Source organism: Anguilla anguilla, chromosome 15 (genome assembly GCF_013347855.1).
Source record: "Anguilla anguilla isolate fAngAng1 chromosome 15, fAngAng1.pri, whole genome shotgun sequence".
NCBI classification, from domain to species: domain Eukaryota; kingdom Metazoa; phylum Chordata; class Actinopteri; order Anguilliformes; family Anguillidae; genus Anguilla; species Anguilla anguilla.
In genome coordinates, this window is record NC_049215.1 from 33,896,450 (window position 1) to 33,914,376 (window position 17,927).

General features: G+C 45.1%; 1 protein-coding gene across 4 annotated transcripts in view; it reads right to left on the reverse strand.

Annotated features, from left to right (window-relative positions):
• LOC118214259 (rho GTPase-activating protein 6-like) overlaps positions 1–17,927 on the reverse strand; it is a 113,951-nt gene that overhangs the window by 47,429 nt on the left and 48,595 nt on the right. Inside the window, exon 1 of one of the 4 annotated variants that reach the window (XM_035394078.1) lies at positions 8,217–8,682. The exons of the other annotated variants lie outside the window; for them this stretch is intronic. Within the exon in view, the coding sequence (XP_035249969.1) occupies positions 8,217–8,279 (63 nt within the window). The 5' untranslated portion in view covers positions 8,280–8,682. Of the gene's footprint in view, positions 1–8,216; positions 8,683–17,927 lie in introns of those variants that run through there. 4 annotated transcript variants of the gene reach the window in all.

Here is a 17,927-nt window from a genome sequence, read left to right on the forward strand (position 1 = left end):
CGTCCAATTAGCCGCTTCCTACTCAGATCTGGCAGGACCCGGGCTCGAAACCCCAGATCCTCGGGGTGTGCCACTGCAATCGACACCAATGCTTCGACCGCTGTGCCACCACAGCAAACATTTCTGTGTGTGACCACGGGAGAACCCACTCACCACACGCGACCGTTAACACTCAAAAGCTAGCGTCGCCCAAACATCGAAACCGAAACAACAAATCAGTCCATTTTTTCTCCACAATCCATACATGACAAATAAACTCAAAAGAAACCATTTTGAGGCACCGCTGATATTGCTCCACAAATTATGCGTGTTTCTCTCAAATGATGTCATTTTGGGATAGTGAGTTGGGAAACGGCTATAAAAAAAAAAAAAGCATGGACAGATTAATCTGCATTCTGTTTCACAAAGCCATAGCCTCGTTAGCTGCGTTCAGTGTGGGGTTTCATATCCCACCCTCTGCTGAAAATTCCAGCCTGGCTTCCAGCATGGTTTTTAAGCTGGTCCAGCTGGTCTGAAGCTGGTTTGGAGATGATCGATCTGGCAACAAGAAGCTTGAAATAGAAATAGCACAGCAAGACCATGGTCCAGCTGGTGAGCCAGCTTTGTAAGGACAATAGACCATCACCAAATTCCAGTTGGCATCCAGCTGGTTCCAGCTACATTCCATTTAAGGCTTGGTAGCTGGACTTTCCATGGCATGTCCGTAAGGTTGTTCTGGGTGTATTGAGCCCTTTAATTCACAAATGGTGGCAGGCAGTTTTTTGTTTCATTTCACACGGGACGGAGAGTGATTTCTTCATTTCATTTCCCCATTGACTCATTTTCCCAGACTGCTGTGCACTTCTTCTGCGCTGTTACCAGCAAGAGAAAAGAAAATGCACCATGAGCAATTGTGCTCTCAGTTATTGACAGAAGAAGTTTCAGAGAAAATTTATTTTTTAATTATTTATCTTTGTATCTGCAAAATAAAATGCACACTATATAATACAGCAGTTGTACTCCAGCAAGGATAAACGACAGCATGTTTTTAAAAGTGATATTCTCCTTAGCACTACAGTATACCTCTGCAAACATATCTAAAATAAATTAAAAGGTTGCCCCCAGGTTGTGTGTGTGCTTGAACATGTACGCATACGAGTGTAATTTCAAGCTCGTGCATGTACTGTATGTGCATGCATGTACATCAGACCTAGGTCAAATACATATTTGAAATGTTTTAATCTGTAGATGGTGATAACTCGGCGATAAATTTTGAAACATTGCTTTAGATTTCTGAGAATGTTCAATGTTCAACATGTACAAACCAATTCATACCACCTTATGCAACAAGTGATGTCTGAATAACAGTCAAAATAGATGTTGGAAATATGCACAAATTTTGCAGGTTTCAATACGGTTAAAGTATTTTAAAGGATTATCTAACCCAGTTCTAGTGTACATGAATGCATGCGATGTATGTGAGTGTGTGTGCATGTGTGTGGGAGCGTGTGTGTGTGTGAGGTGCATTTTACCAGCCAAATTGTAGCAAGCACAAGCATTGTTCTCCTTGCAACTCTTTACCAAAACACTTTCAAGATCAACACAGCGCCTCACTGTAATTACTGAGCTATACTGAATCAGATCTCAGGCACATCTGGAAGACACAATTTACAGAGTGGCACTGCAAATCCAAACACCAGAGCGATACAGCAATGAAAATGATAAATCCACCAAGTAAAAAAAAAAAAAAAAACTCCATGAATCACATTTAAAACGAAGGATTTCACCTCCGTAACCAAACAGAGAGCGATAAGACGGACAGAAAGGCAAACAGCCTGTGCATCTACAGCCTCTGGAGTGGAACTCAGAGATAACAGGAGCCTCCAGGGGCTGAGATCCAAAAAACCCAAGCATGCATTCTGCGTAGTTCTGCACCACCAAGCGTACTACGGAGTGCATTCCAACAAGCACACAAGTGCACACCATTTTGGAATGCACCTCATACGTCATTCCTTCAGAGTGAACTTTGACCTCTGTTGCTACCTCATTAACTGAATGGCCTGAAGAAGAAACTGCAACAACATCACAAGCAATATCTGTTGTCGGGTATACAAAAAGAACTTAACTAATAGCATTTACCGTAGAAGGTATGCAAGTAGGATTTGTAACACAGACGCTTACTTTTAAGGGGGAACTGTTGCAATTCCTTATTTGTTATGCAAAGTTCTGTTATGTGGATGGGGCGCACTTGCTTGTTTTAATGAAGTGTGCAATAGCGCAGAAATGCACAAACTAAGGCCATGAAAGAAATTGCGTACTCCGTCCTGCATGATGATCTGAATTATGACAATAAAATTACCCACCGAGAAGAAAAGAGAACATAACTATTTCCACGTTTGGCCAAAGCAAACGGCAACCTTGCCTCACCAATTTAAAACAACGTTTAAAAATACAATAAAACCAACCGAAGCTCTACCTCACTCAAATATTTATAGAAAGTTTATAAACCGGCACAAAGCTTTTCGGAAACTTTTTACTGAGCCCCGCCTTCAATCGCCAAAACGCAAACAGCTTTAATAATCAAGTGCACTATATCTATCTATTTATTACCCGGGCTATTTTTGTCTGTTTAAAGCAGGTGTGTAGTCAGGTCGTGTGTAAAAAATTAGCGTCTGGCTAACAAGCAGCCTTTTAAAAGGCCAAACCCCGCAGATCCCTTCGTCGGCAATGGCAGGAATTCGGGACTTGTTGGCGCAGATCCCGAGAGAAGCCGTCTGCGAAGGCGCGGGTCACTCAGCAGCCTGGGCCCGTGCCCCGGAGGCAGGAAGACCTCCGTTTTTGCGCTGTTTGGACAGTGACATCATCGCCGGTCGCCCGGGGCGATTTGGAGACAATAGAGTCCGCTGCTCACGAGGGCGAGCAGGCACTCGCCACACGGCGACAGCGGGGTTTCCCAGCCAGCTGCTGAAATTTGCACGTGCCGGCGTTTGTGCGATCGATGACCCGGTTGCTCTACTATGAGTCCTGCAACTATGAGTCCCGCAGCTATGAGTCCCTCAACTATGATTACCTCAACTATGAGTCCTTCAGCTGAGTCTCACATATATGAGTCCTTCAGCTGAGTCCCTTAGATATGAGTCCCACAGACAAGGTGGTCGTCACAAAAGGACTTCATCGAGATGAGATCAGATTCAGCCTTTGTGTCTCTGTCCCGGGGTACCTGGAGATAGAATACCTGCGGAGGCCCCCCGAAATCAGCACCGGTCAACCTGCCCGTGTCCTGATGAAAACATACCAGACCCTCAGGGTGCTCCCTCCCTCCCTCTCCCTCCCTCCCTCCCTCCCTCCCTCCCTCCCCTCCCTCCTGTAGCTAAACAGGGGCCAAAAGGCTAATTGCCGGAGAGCCAGTTACGTAAAAGGCCCCTGTAATCCCCGTGAAGCGGTGGGGACTGAAGGTGCTGGGACGCGTCGCTCCTGTCCCGAGCGGCCCAGGCCTGCCGCGCGGCGGTACGATCCCGCCGTTTGACATCGAGGAACTCTAAGCTCCGCCCCTTAAGCTCCGCTCCTCTGACATAACCTCGGCTCGCCCCCCCCCCCCCCCCCCCCCCGCCCCCGCTGGAATCCACCGGGACAAAAACAGCTTAACTTTCGCCTCCTGCCACAATTTAACTCCGATAGATTAACTTTACTGCGTTTTCTGAAGTGCATTTTTTTTTTTTATAGACGTAGTGCTTACTTACGGAGTGTTCTTTATTACGCGAAAATACTTTACTGACTGTTTTCATTCGGTGGTGTACGCACATACTTTATATCTATGATATTAGTTTATGTCTTACACCGCAAAAAATACATTTGCAATAATGCATTGCAGGTGAATTATGTGGCTGTACACACCAGGCTACAGCAGACCATTGGCTCTAGCAAGGCTTTTGTAAAGATTTGTAAATCCAACCACTTTCCTTGTGGTTGTATTTTTCTCATACAACCGATCCAAGTGCTTATAAAAAGCGATAACCTAATTCCGCTGAACATTGAGATGGGCTGTTTCTCTACAAAAGCTGCATTAAGCATAGAAGAATCCACAGAAGTCATCTTTGGAAGAAGATAACTTCACAAATAATGTTAATGAACATATGGAAAGTTTAGACCATGCTTTCAGACCGTGCGAAGACATAAACCCTTTTCTAAAGCCAGTCTATAAACAGAACACTAATGAGTGTAATGTTGTGTGCCAGCAAACACACATATAACTTAAGTCTACTCAACATTTTTATTATACAAACAACTTCAATGCCACATCCTGCATTGAGCAACATCCACATTGTGTTTCTCCGGTGCGCTGTGCTGTGCGGCAGCCAAACTGAGTTTCTTTCGTCTTTCAGTTGCGGCGACCATATTGAGTTTCTGCTTTCTTTAGGGTGCTGTGGCCGGATTGGGTTTCTGTCGTATTGTTGCGTCGAGCGCGCGTCGCATTTCTTTAATATTTCCATAAATGTAAAATCAGGTGACTGAGGCGAGACGATGTAAGGACCGAATCAGGACGGAGGACTGCGACACGGCTGAGAAGGTGAATATTGATGGAGTACCTGGCTTTTATAGGCCCCATCTACTTATACACAATGGCTCTGATCAGCCAAAAACAACATCAGACCGTAATTATATACCTTCCACTCCCATACAAACCTAAGACTAGGGGGTTCCCCGGTGTCCTGGCTAAATCCCAGATCTGGCTCTCGCAAAAAAACTTGCCACCAAAACCAACCCCAGATTTAATTGGCTAAATAAATGTTCTCTCCCTCTCCACCTTCGCTGTGCGGTGAGCTTTCTGGCGCAAAATGGCTGCCGTGCATCACCCAGGCGGGCGCTACACATTGGTGGTGGGTGAGGTGAGTTCCCCTTCATCACTGTAAAGCACTTTGAGCGTTCGGAAAAGTGCTATATAAATGTAAGGATATATATATATATATATATATATATATATATATATATATATATACAAAGCAATTGTGTTATTGGAGGATGGCTGTGATTCACATAATGAAGCAAACACAATAAGGACGGAAGGAAGGAAGGAAGGGCAGTTTGGGTGAAGATCAAAAGCAACAGCTCCAATGACGGATTTCAGATAACGAAAACAAGCTGCAGGAACCACGAATACACTTATATTTCAGACAGGAGAGACAAAATATTGGTCTTACTGACGAGCGATGAAGTGTTTACTGATAGAAAAACAGCGTATTTTAGTATTCTTTTATGAATCCCTACATTGGGCCCAGTAGAGACTGAAATAAATCCTAGATCCTCTAAATCACCCTCACTGGCAAAATACAGGAGCTTGTAATCTAAAATGTGGATTGTCATTAAAACACAACCCTGGACAGCAGATTAAAATGAGCCCCTTATACACTATATGACCAAATGTATCTGGACACCCCTTGGTCTGGGGCTGTTTTTCATGGTCCGGGAGTCTTTGGGTATTTCCTATCATTTACCTTTACTTGTGCATGTTAATGATCATGAGGACATAATCGTACAATAATCGTATAATTATTTTACATAATCGTATAATAACCATCCCAATTAAATCACCATTTCCTGCAGCATTGATCTTCGGACGGCCTGAAAACCTGCACCCCCATTCGGATTTCACACAGCCACCTCCATTACATTACAGGCATTCAGCAGACGCTCTCATCCAGAGCGACTTACACAACTTTTTTTGCATTGCATTTACACTGCATCCATGTGTACAGCTGGATATGTACTACTGAAGCAATGCAGCAATGTAGCACCTTTGCTCAAGGGTGCAGCAGCACTGCCCTACCGGGGAATCGAACCTGCGATCTTCAGGTTACAAGACCAGCTCCTTACCCATTACGCTACACTGCCCCCCCGCTTTTTACTGCCACACTGCTTCCAGTTCACCTTTCCCACCGGGGCCTTGCCGCGAACCCTCAGCGACACAACGACGGCGCGATTCGGGGAAAAAAGCTGAGTGGCGAAAGCAGTATTTTCCCACGTTAAGAGCGAAGTTCACAGCGCCGGGTTTCTCGCCCTTATCTCCGGGCACTTTCCCCCCACCGGCCCGCATTTCACGAGGGTGTCGGGTATCAGGCACTCCCGGCTGATCGCAAAGCAGCGAGGGGCAGCGTTACAGTCACAATCTGGCACGATCCACAATTCAAATCTGCTTCCCCCCCCCCCCCCCCCCCCCCAAAAAAAAAAACAGCTACAGGTTTATCCTAGTACCAAAGTAATTTGGGGGGAAAAAAACAGTCCCGATATGAGGTTAAACAAACATCTTAGCCAGCCACATGCACAAAAGTGTTGGTGAACACAAAACAGTCGCTGAAGTGCATTCCTGTGATTAAAACCCTGTTCCTGGAGATCTACCATCCTGCAGGTCTTCATTTTAATCCTAAATCGACACACCCGATTCTACGAATTAACTCAACAAGATCTCTAGCGGTTGAATGAGCTGTGCTTTGTTAAGGTTGGAATGAAAACCTACAGGACTGTAGATCTCCAGGAACAGGGTTGGGTACCACCGCTCCAGAGAGATGTGATACACTGGGAATAGGAGAGAATGCCCTGGAAAGTCTGAAATACGCTCAACAATGGCCTCATCCTGTCACGGAAAAACCGTAATCCTGCACTCATTTTCTTTTCTTTTCTTTTTTAAATCATCCAGTCATATATTAAATAAGAACGGGTCACGTGACAAAGGGGGAAGCCATGCGAGAAAGTTCCTACGCAAGCAAAATCCTCCCGAGGACGCGCCGATGGTCTACACAGACGCGCGCGCCCCCCCCCCCCCCACTATCCAGACAAACAATCTGCGGGCCCGACTTGGCCTGCAAGAGGCAGCGCGGTACTGTAGGAGCCATGACGTCATTGGAGAAGTTCTGGAGGCTGTGTTGTCAAACCCAGGGCCACCTGTCCAGCTTTACGCTCTGGAGACTGGTTTTATGGCGTGCGGTTAGACAGTCATGGTATGCCGAGTTAATTAGAGCCGCGGAGAAAACAAAATAACTTGCGGCAGTGCCTGATTAATTACGAGGTCTATAAAAGTCGCAGCTCAAGGTTGGTTTGCAAGCTTATTGTCTGTAGTACAAACTTGCCCTTTACAAATTCCAGTTGTAGGCGTTGTTGAACTGGAACTCGCACAGCTGTGTTGGGATGCATACCCCCTTTAAAAAGCCACAATTCCCAGCGCGTTTCCACTCTGCAATTAATCACCGTGCGTTATCACGCGTTATGCAAGATATAGCTTTCTTCTCAGACTTTTTTTTCACCCCTCACAAAAACACCGCCGTACCAGGCTATAGGGGAAGCGGGGCACGCCGCAAATCAGAGATCAGTTCCCACAGTGCAAACACCACTTATCAGAGATCAGAAGCCAAGCAGTGATCACTGATCAGACATCAGTAGCCATAACGGACATACCACTTAGCAGACATTAGAAGCCACAGAGAAGAAACCATGGTGACCGGCAAGATTACATAAAAAGGAAGTTCTATAGTTTTAAGTTATCTTTCGTATTTATTGTTGATTATACACCATGGATACAAGATGAACAAAACAAATTCTGTAATTTGACCACCAGTCTTATGACTAGTTAAAAAGGTATCAGCAGTGAAAGACTGCACCGAGATGCACCATATCCTCTTGACACATCTATCCTATATTTATATAGGCTAAACTTATGATCATGTAATTAACATTAAATATTTCTTGAAAACAATTCCACGACTGAAAGCATCGGCATAATCACTTATCATTACATATTATTATTACATAGGAATTATATCACTGTTTCATACAGTTACAAAAGCGCAAGCCGCAGCCGTTTTAACCCTTTAATACAGTTTGACTAATTGCAATAAAAAAACAAACATGAGAATATCAAGATCGTTGCTGCAAGTGTCAATAGTCATTTATTTGAAGAAAACAAAAAAGGGAAAACAAATCAAGAAAATTCGGGTCATACAAAACACAGCACAGGCATTGTAGTGCCCCCTTATATTTGTTTCTGATGTAGGTATTACAAACAACGTTCGCGAATCAAGAGTTCATAGATACAATTTAAACGTAAGAGACTGTAAAACAGCACTAAACGCCATGAAGACCAATTGTAGCCAAATATAAATTGCCTTGGCAAACAGGAGGAGAGCACAAGGAAACAACATCGACGCGTTCTTGTAGCATTTCGCAGGATATAATTCAGTTGTACTTACGAGGTACGAAATATGTCTGTCGAAGAATACGGAGTCTCCCATGGTGAAAGTGAGTATCCGCATAGAAGTGCCCTATCGCTGGCGGGCAAATGGATATTGAACAACTCCACCAGACGTGTCGGAACGTAGAAAGTCTCAAACCATATTACTGGCTATGTCATTTACATTCACACACGCACGCACGCACACAAATCAAACGCTAAAGAGGTGTTGGAAAGTGCTAAAACACTTCCGCCAAATGAATTAAAAAAAGACGTCGCATTTCTTAATTGAAGTAAGGTGTTGCTAGCGTAGTTATTCCACCGCTCGCAAAAGCCGATGCTTAATTCGTAATGCGGTAATGCGCGACAGATGCGTGCTGCCGGACGGACTTCAGAAACACTAAAGTTTGGCACCGCTGTCTGCGGCAGCACTGGTGCTCCGGAGGAAAGGCAGAGATAAGAGAGGCGGGGCGCCGCGGAGGGGCTCTCTACAGCGAGGCACATCTGCGACGTAACTAAAATATACACGAATGTAGCGACAGACGTGCGATGCGTGCGTTTGGCCGTGGCAAAAGTTTAGACACCTCCTTAAACGCAGTTCGGCAGTCATGCGAGGATCTAAATAACTGATAAGATTTTTAAAAAGTCAAAAGTTGTGATTTAGTAGACTACATTCTTCAAAAAGTATGTTACAGTGTACTTTCTGAGACAACCTTGTGGAGGAGATTTCTTTTAAAGATTTACTTCAAAAGTACATTGCATCCAAAAAAAAGTAGAAAAAAAAGTAGCCTACCCAGAAAAAGAAGAAGGCAGGCATTTGGAGACGCTTAAGTACTGCACGCGAAAGCCCTCCTGGTACAGGAACAATGGCAGCGGTTAATACACAGGTTAAACTACAGCCCATTAAAGGGGTTCTATTGTGAGTCACTGTTGACCTTCCTCCGTAAATCACAGCGCCTCAGCAGATAATGCGCCTTGCATTCCGTCTGGGGTACCGGCTCAAACACGGCCACGGCCCTCGCGCCTATTTAAGAAGCACATGGCGCTCACGCGCATGTATACCGCGAGGCACTGTATGAACGCAACGGGTCTGCGCAAAATCTCACGATTTGCATTGCGGTACGGTTTCCATAACACCCAGCCACAGTGGGAAGAGTTGAGAGTTTGGGCGTTTGTATATGATGAGGTTCTTTCACCTTTGACCTTGTGTGATCTGAAAAGTGATATGGGTGAACAGTGAGTAGGCACTGTGTCAAGTTTAGTGAAAATCCCAGTGTAGCTGGAAGCACAGAATGGTATGACATCCTCAAAACATAACAGCCATTTTGACATTACCAGCTTCAAACTAAAACATTAAACATCACAGATTTACAGCAGGGCAGTTGTTCATTGGAAATCGCCCCTGGGGGATTCCCATATCTCAGAGTTGATTGAGTTTCTGTTGACAGTTACCACATAACATGTACCCACACTTATGTTTCACGCGGTTTTTTGAGTGCTTTAAGAAATAACGAAAAAAAATAATAAAATCTTTTATATTATGAAAATTATGGATTAAATCATTCCTTTTTAACAGGGCATCTGATTTTGCAGTAAGTAAAGGACACATACTTTCTGGTTCCACTCTTTCTCAGTGATAGTGAATATTGAGTACAGTAACATGCCATGCAGTAGATTTTTTCCCCCCTAATAAATCTGTAAACATGTTTTCGCTATCTTATTGTGTACAATCTGCATTACGACACCAATCAAGGCATATGTCTTTGGGAATATGCACAATGCTAGGTACTCTGATAGTGTTGGTGTTGGCGTTGGTGCACCGCACTGCATTAGAGTCAATCGCGAAAATCAACAATTAGTTCTCTCTTCACGGACACTAATTACAAGCACGGCAGAATAGCCTCTCATCGTGCGTTAAAAGTTATTTTTAAGGAGCGCCGTGACGTCTCGACTCTTGAGAAACACCCACGAGTGCGTGCACGGTAACATGGTAATGAAATTAAAATCAGCTGGCAGGAAACTGGGAAAAAGGCATCGTTCAACAAGGGCGGTTGGAAGGAGGAAGAAGAGAAAAAAAAACATCTAAACCGTAAGATCATGCTATATTTCTGCAAATATTTGTGCGAGACCTTTGTTGAGCAATATGAGCAGATTTCCTGCCAGTTCTCTGAAACGAACAAAGCGATTTCAAATGGGTCACAGATCACAACGGCTAATGATGGCCTTCCTGCGCTGTTTTCCATAGCGTTTCTAAAATGCGTATTTGCTCGCGAGCTAATCGAAAACACTTGTTTTGCGCTTTTCGCCTGGTGAGCAGGACGCGAGTGTTTGGAGAAGCATTCTCAGCTCAGACAGAACTATGGTGATGCACCCAGAGGTGCGGCGGTAATATAAGCGCTCCCATCAGAATCTTCTTATCTAAATGGGCGTGCATGCCAGGGGTATGTACGCGCATATACATAGAGCATGCCTCTGCACATGCACACACAGACACACACACACACACACACAGAGAGCACACCTACACACATGCACTCACACACACACACACACACACACACACACACACAGAGCACACCTACACACATGCACACACAGACACACACACACACACACACACACACACACAGAGAGAGCACACCTACACACATGCACTCACACGTACACACAAACACATACACACACACACACAGAGAGCACACCTACACACATGCACTCACACACACACACACACACAGAGCACACCTACACACAGAGAGCACACCTACACACATGCACTCACACACACACACACACACAGAGCACACCTACACACATGCACTCACACATACACACAAACACACACACACACACATGCACACACACACACAGAGCACACCTACACACATGCACTCACACATACACACAAACACACATGCACACACACACACAGAGCACACCTACACACATGCTCTCACACACACTCACACACACACACAGAGCACACCTTCACACATGCACTCACACATACACACAAACACACACACACAGAGCACACCTACACACACACACACACACACACATAGCGCACCTTCACACATGCTCTCACACACACTCACACATATATACACAAGTTCATACAACTCGAGCTTGGGCATGCTATGTGAGTATACACTGAAATATTTCAGTCGTGTTTTTTTTTTCTTGAAGCAGCAAACAGAATGCAGCTTTCCTTGGGACACGTTGCTTCAACAAAGCCGACAGATAAATATTTGAATGTGAAGCACACGCTGTACAAGGTGCTTTGAGCAAGCGTCTCCGCTGCCTGCGTCGAGACACTCTGTACGCGTTACACGCAGCATTCCAGAAGTTCTGAGTGAAATTCTCTTTCACAAAAACCGGGAAGTACAGAAGTACAGAACATCTCGGGCTAGTCGGCAAAGCGTCTGACTCAACTCAATTGTATTTGTAATTTTTTTTTATTGTATTTTATTTCTTTATTTTTTGTAAATATCAAGGTGGTATGAAACATGAAAACATCGGGGGGCTTTTGTAGTGCAGCTGTATAAAAAAAAAAAAAAAAACAAACAGTAAAAAAACACGGCAATGAATTTGTTGAGGAATTTTATGTTTCATCACGGAAGCCTTGGGCTGTGCGGACCTGGCTCAGCGCACGACGGCCGCGCTCTCCCGCACGCGGGATCGCACCGACACCACCGCCGCTCTGTTCTGTGGCACGCGGGATCGCACCGACACCACCGCCGCTCTGTTCTGTGGCACGCGGGATCGCACCGACACCACCGCCGCTCTGTTCTGTGGCACGCGGGATCGCACCGACACCACCGCCGCTCTGTTCTGTGGCACGCGGGATCGCACCGACACCACCGCCGCTCTGTTCTGTGGCACGCGGGATCGCACCGACACCACCGCCGCTCTGTTCTGCTCCACGTCCCTGACAGCTGAGAACCCGCTGCGTCCGTGTATCTGAGGTTTGATCTGTTTCTCTCTTAGCCTGTTTTTGCGGGGGGAAAAAAAAAAACAAAAAAAAAACGCACAAATGGGCGTATCCCGGGGCATTCCGCGCGACCCATGGAGGACGATGACGTTGAGGGAGCCGGAGGAACTCAAGCTCCTCACTCACCAGGCCACCTCCCACTGTATCACATTTAAACCACATTCTCAGCAGGGCTAAATCAGCCCTTCCTTCCTTTAACTCCTTTAAAAAAAGAAGAAGAAAGTCTTACTGTTCCAAGCTGTGTGTGGAAACGCTCGAAGGATTGCAGAGACTGAACTAAATTTGGCGGCTCACGGATTCCTTTAATTTATGCGCTAGATGGACCAGGGTTCATGGGAGGGGGAGGGGAGAATGTTGCTTAAAAACGGAAGAGGTTGCACTTCTTGCAGACCCCACCAGCCGACACGCACTGAGGCCAGTCCGCTCGTTTCTGAGGCTTTTTCTGTCAGTGAAGAAAAGGTTGGAGGTGAAAAGGTTAGCAGGCACACAAGTTGAGAGAGTGAGAAAAAAAGAGGAACACTTCTGATCGAACGTGCTGTGTCGTACTGTGTGCAAAAGGAAATGAACATACTGACCGACCATGTGACTCACCAGTAAATAAGAACTTTATCTGCCATGGTTAAAGTTTGCGACCTCATTTTACCTCTGCCCCTGCAGACACACACACACACACACACAAACAAGAAACACAAACACACACCACCTTCTGATGAGCTGCGTGTTTTGTGGCTTTCTGCTTCGTGGTCCGAAGTGTTTATTTCACTTTCTCTACATCACACCACAAACATCTCCCCCGACGCCTCCCATCACGTGATTCTGACAGCTGTTCTGGGACGGGCAGGAAGCAACAACGGTGGCTCCACCGATGTCAGTCACGCACGATTGGGTAATCATCCCCCTCTCTCTCTCTCTCTCTCTCTCTCCTTCCTCCATCTCTCTCTCTCCCTCTCTCTCTGTCTCTCTCCTTCCTCCATCTCTCTCTCTCTCTGTCTCTCTCCTTCCTCCATCTCTCTCTCTCTCTCCCTCTCTCTCTCTCTGTCTCTCTCCTTCCTCCATCTCTCTCTCTCTCTGTCTCTCTCCTTCCTCCATCTCTCTCTCTCTCTGTCTCTCTCTTTCCTCCATCTCTCTCTCTCTGTCACTCTCTCTCTCTCTCCTTCCTCCATCTCTCTCTCTCTCTGTCTCTCTCTCTCTCTCTCTCTCTCTCTCTCTCTCTCCTTCCTCCATCTCTCATCTGCACGTGAACTGGGTGGGTGAGAGAGGAGGCCGGTGGGGGGGTGGGGGGGGATGGGGACACCGGCAGCCAACAGATTAGGAGCAGGGGTCTGTGTTACCGCAGAGAAATCATCTAAATTCCCCACAGAAGCCCTCAGCAGACTGGTGTTGTGCTGCAGAAACCAGCGCAGAGGGCACGGACACCGCGTTCGCCCGCGGCGATGGACCGGGACCAGCTCTCCCTGAGCCACCGTTAATCAGCCGACACCATTCAACCTCACCCACACTGCGTGCGTGCCCGCTGCCATGGCAACAAGAATCAGCCAATGACCCGCGTCGGTGGTGAGACAACATATCGACAGGTCAGACGTGAAATGGGAGACGTCGGATGACTGAGAGAGATGTGTGTGTTTACTGGTAAAAAAAAAAAATGCTGATGTCACTGTGATAGTGAGGCGGATTGTCATGGCAACAGGTGTATGGCTCACACATGATATGAGTATTTCAGAAATTTCACTATTTCAAATACGGTAAGTCAAATATCAGTCTTCGTCGAGTATGACAATATTTCAATTATATACTCACATTTTTAAGCTATCTAAACATGACCAGACATTGTTACTTCTTAAATACATAATCCCCACATTTTTGGGCATCATAATGTTTGGGACAAATGGACTTGCAGGTATTTCTGATTAGTCAGGTGTGTTAAATTGCTTCTTTAGTGAAGGTAGAAGAGAGTTTTAGGTATCTAGTATTGATTCTAGCCTAGATTCTAGATTCTGAGTCAAAATGAACATGTGTTTCATACACTTAAGTGAAAACTCAAGGCAACTAGCCCCCAAAACAAGCAGGAGCTGAAGATGGCTGCAGTACAGGCCTGGCAGAGCATCACCAGAGAAGATATGTAGCACCTGCTGATGCTTTTGGCTCACATTACTACTTTCATTTCCATAATGTTGTTCCAAACATTATGATGCCCTGAAATGGGGGGACTATGTATAAAAGGTGCTGTAATTTCTATATGGTGTATAAATGTACAAAAATGCACCTTAAATACAAGCTGAACGTGCACTTTAACCACATGTGAACTGTTTCATTCAAACATATGTCTTTATATGTGTGATTGTGTGTACAGTAAAACATATTTTGCATTTCATCTCACACAAATATTAATCCTTAAACAGCTGCAAATGTTTACAGGGTTCCTTGAACTGTGTGTGTGTTCTGCAAGTGCAGACAACATGCCTGAGGTCTGAAATCACTAAAATGTGCAGAAACATCTCATAAAACTACAGCAAACAAAAGAAAAAAAAGAGCCGCTTTCCACGGCTCCAGCGAACGACACGAGCTTCGCGTGTGGCTGGAGACGTGTTTAATAAACGGTCAGAAATAAATTTCGCGACACTTGCCACACTCATGGTTCTCGTTATCCTTTGCTTGGACACAAGGGCCCTTATTCTGCAGTGAGGTTTTATTTTATTTTATTTATTTATTTATTTTTGTGTTCCCACGGAAGGGAACTGAAATGGCACGACCAATAAAGCACAGCAAAATAATGCACCGTTTTACCCGACGACAAAAAAAAAGACCAAATTTACAGCGCAAGACACTCGGCTTGTTTTTGTGGCCCTCTTTTCCCCAGGAGGAGCACATTTCATCACGTGTGTGAAAAAATAAAACGGACGTCAGAGAGGTTTAAAAAAAAAATCGAAGCGAATAAAAATGATTTTTTTTTTTTTAACTGCGCACAACTGCACAAAAGAGGCGCGGGAGTGACCTCATCGCTGGGGAATGCGCTTTCTCCATTTCTCCCAAAGGAGGGGGGCGCGGGGTGGGGGCGGGGGGGGGGGAAGCGAGTTTATTATTCCTGCCTTTCCCCGAGATGGTCAGGAAGGAACAGGAAGCACTGCAGGGGGACTTGAGCGAGAGAGGTAAGCTCAGGTGAGGAGACGGTGGGGCGGCAGTGTAGTATAACGGTTAAGGAGTTGGTCTTGTAACCTAAAGGTCGCAGGTTCGATTCCCCGGTAGGACACTGCCGTTGTACCCTTGAGCAAAGGTACTTAACCTGCATTTCTCCAGTATATATCCAGCTGTATAACTGGAAACAATGTAAGTCGCTCTGGATAACAGCGTCTGCTAAATGCCTGTAATGTAATGTACTGCAATGTAATGAGACGGTCTACAATGACTACACCTCTTCAGTTTGGGCCAGTTTTGACCCCCGACTCAAACTCAGCCATCGCCTTCAGCTGCAAACCAGACAGATTAACTGCAACTTAAACGTGACCCAAAATCAACACTCCTGCCTCTAATACTGATGGTGTAACAAACAAAAAAAACAACACACAAAAAAAAAAAAAAAGGATTTTTTCTGATGCTTCTGCAAGTAGGGGGAAGTGCAGTGTTATCCAAATATTTTACACTGTCTCTTTACTGGACAGGTCCGTGTAGTCTACGTTCTGCTTGAACATCTTTTGTAATGGAATGATATAATACCTTTACACAGCTGAAACATTCGGTATGTGCTTCCAGTTACAGCTGTATCACTTTATTATTTGTCCAGTCATGTTTTTTTTATGTGTGCACTGTGTAACGAAATGAATGGATGTTTTAAAAGCAGCGTATGCTTTGCCATTGGCTGTTTATTTTCATAACAACCAAGTTGGTGGTCGGCTGTGTTTTCCCAAGAAAACCTCACTGGTAAGACAGAGATACTGCACTATGGGGAACCGTGTGGATTCTTCTGGAGAATCACCAGTGGCTATTTGAATATGGCTAAAAATAGGAAGAAAAGACTGCATTTTTTCCCTAGTGTCATTCAGTTCGTTATGTTAGGTTGGCGATTAGCTTTAATATGTATTTGCATTTTTGAATGTAATTTATTAATTCTTCATTGATTTAGACCCATATAACAAATACTGAAGCTAAGCTTATTATTCACTTCACTCTACAGGTTGAGTCTCTGGGGTTGGCACAAAGACATTTTGAATCACACATCAATATGCACGACCAAACATTTACGAACCTCGCTGAACGACGTACAGGGAAAACACGGAATTATCGCACCCCTAACTGACGAGCGCCATTTCACGTGGGGATAGGTCACGCGCGTGTGAAATACGCTCCTCTCTCGCGTTGAAGCCGGCTCTCTTCTCAGAAGGGCGAACTGGCTGCCGACTTCAAAGCTGCACAATCGCGCGCCGCCTCTCCTCATCACCTAAAGACACCGTTATTTCAACATTCTCCGCGTGCACATTCTGCTCGTTTATCCAGCATCCATTCAATACAACAAAATTCACTCCTCAGCTTTTACTGATTAATTCTCTCCGTATATAGATACTAGTATTTTATTTGAACAATGTTTTAATATGAACACACAAAACAAGCATATGAAAAATTCAGTAAAAAAAAATATTGCTAACAGATGCAATGCTATAATTAGTTTAAATAATATGGGTAATATGTTCTTGATTTATTCAAATGCCTTTTTAAGTTCTGCAATTCGTTTTGATGTACTGCACTTGAACTAAAGCCTGAATTATTAGGTAATCCAATGAATACTTGAATTACAAAATGCACGTTGCAATAACATGTCTTTGCAGATTGACTCAAATAGGCTACCAGTAACGTGAATGTCATCGCTCATGCTGAGTCTCCCAAAGAATTTCCCACAAAGACACCTTTGAGCAGTGAGTCCTGCTATCTACAGAGGTGCGATGTCCTTTATCCCACCCAGTTTGCGGTCGGACACGCTCTCCGGTTATTCCGACCGGTCCGCTGCTCCCCCCCCCGGCAGCGTTCCGGGTTTGTGCCAGCATTCCCGGTTTTGTCGGAAAGCAGTTGGGAACGCCGGTGGCTGTTACAGTTCCGCGAATCGGAATAAAAAACCGCTTATAAAAAAGCCTACGGGTTCTGCTCCAGCACCGCGGGCACTGCGTCTCGCCACACCGGTTATGTGAGGGCAGGGGACTCCGGACGTGCCCAAAAAAAAAAAAACGCCCTCCCTGATTCAGGGCAGGTCACCCTACACCCTACACCTCCCGTTTCTGCAGTACCGGATTCACGCGGATCTTTAATTAAAACCTCTTTGTCATTTTCAGGCTGGTTAGTCTTGCTGAGGGCATCTGAGGTATGTTGATGTATACACAGAAATTCTGTCATTCACAGACAGGCTGAATGGAGGCGCCCTACAGGTGCGTTGAAGAATTCACGTTGTGCCGCAGGTGTTATTTAACTTGCAGAGTCTGAGCACAACTGTGATTCAAAGCAGCATTGTAAAATTTGACAACATTGTTTGTGTGTTTTTGTGTGTGTATGTGTGTGTATGTTTGTGTTTGTTTGTGTGTGTGTGTGCGTTTCTGTGTTTCTGCGTGTGTGTATGTGTGTGTGTTTCTGCGTTTCTGTGTATGTGTGTGTGTTTCTGCGTTTCTGTGTATATGTGTGTGTTTCTGCGTTTCTGTGTGTGTGTGTGTGTTTCTACGTTTCTGTGTGTGTGTGTGTTTCTGTGTGAGTGTGTGTGTG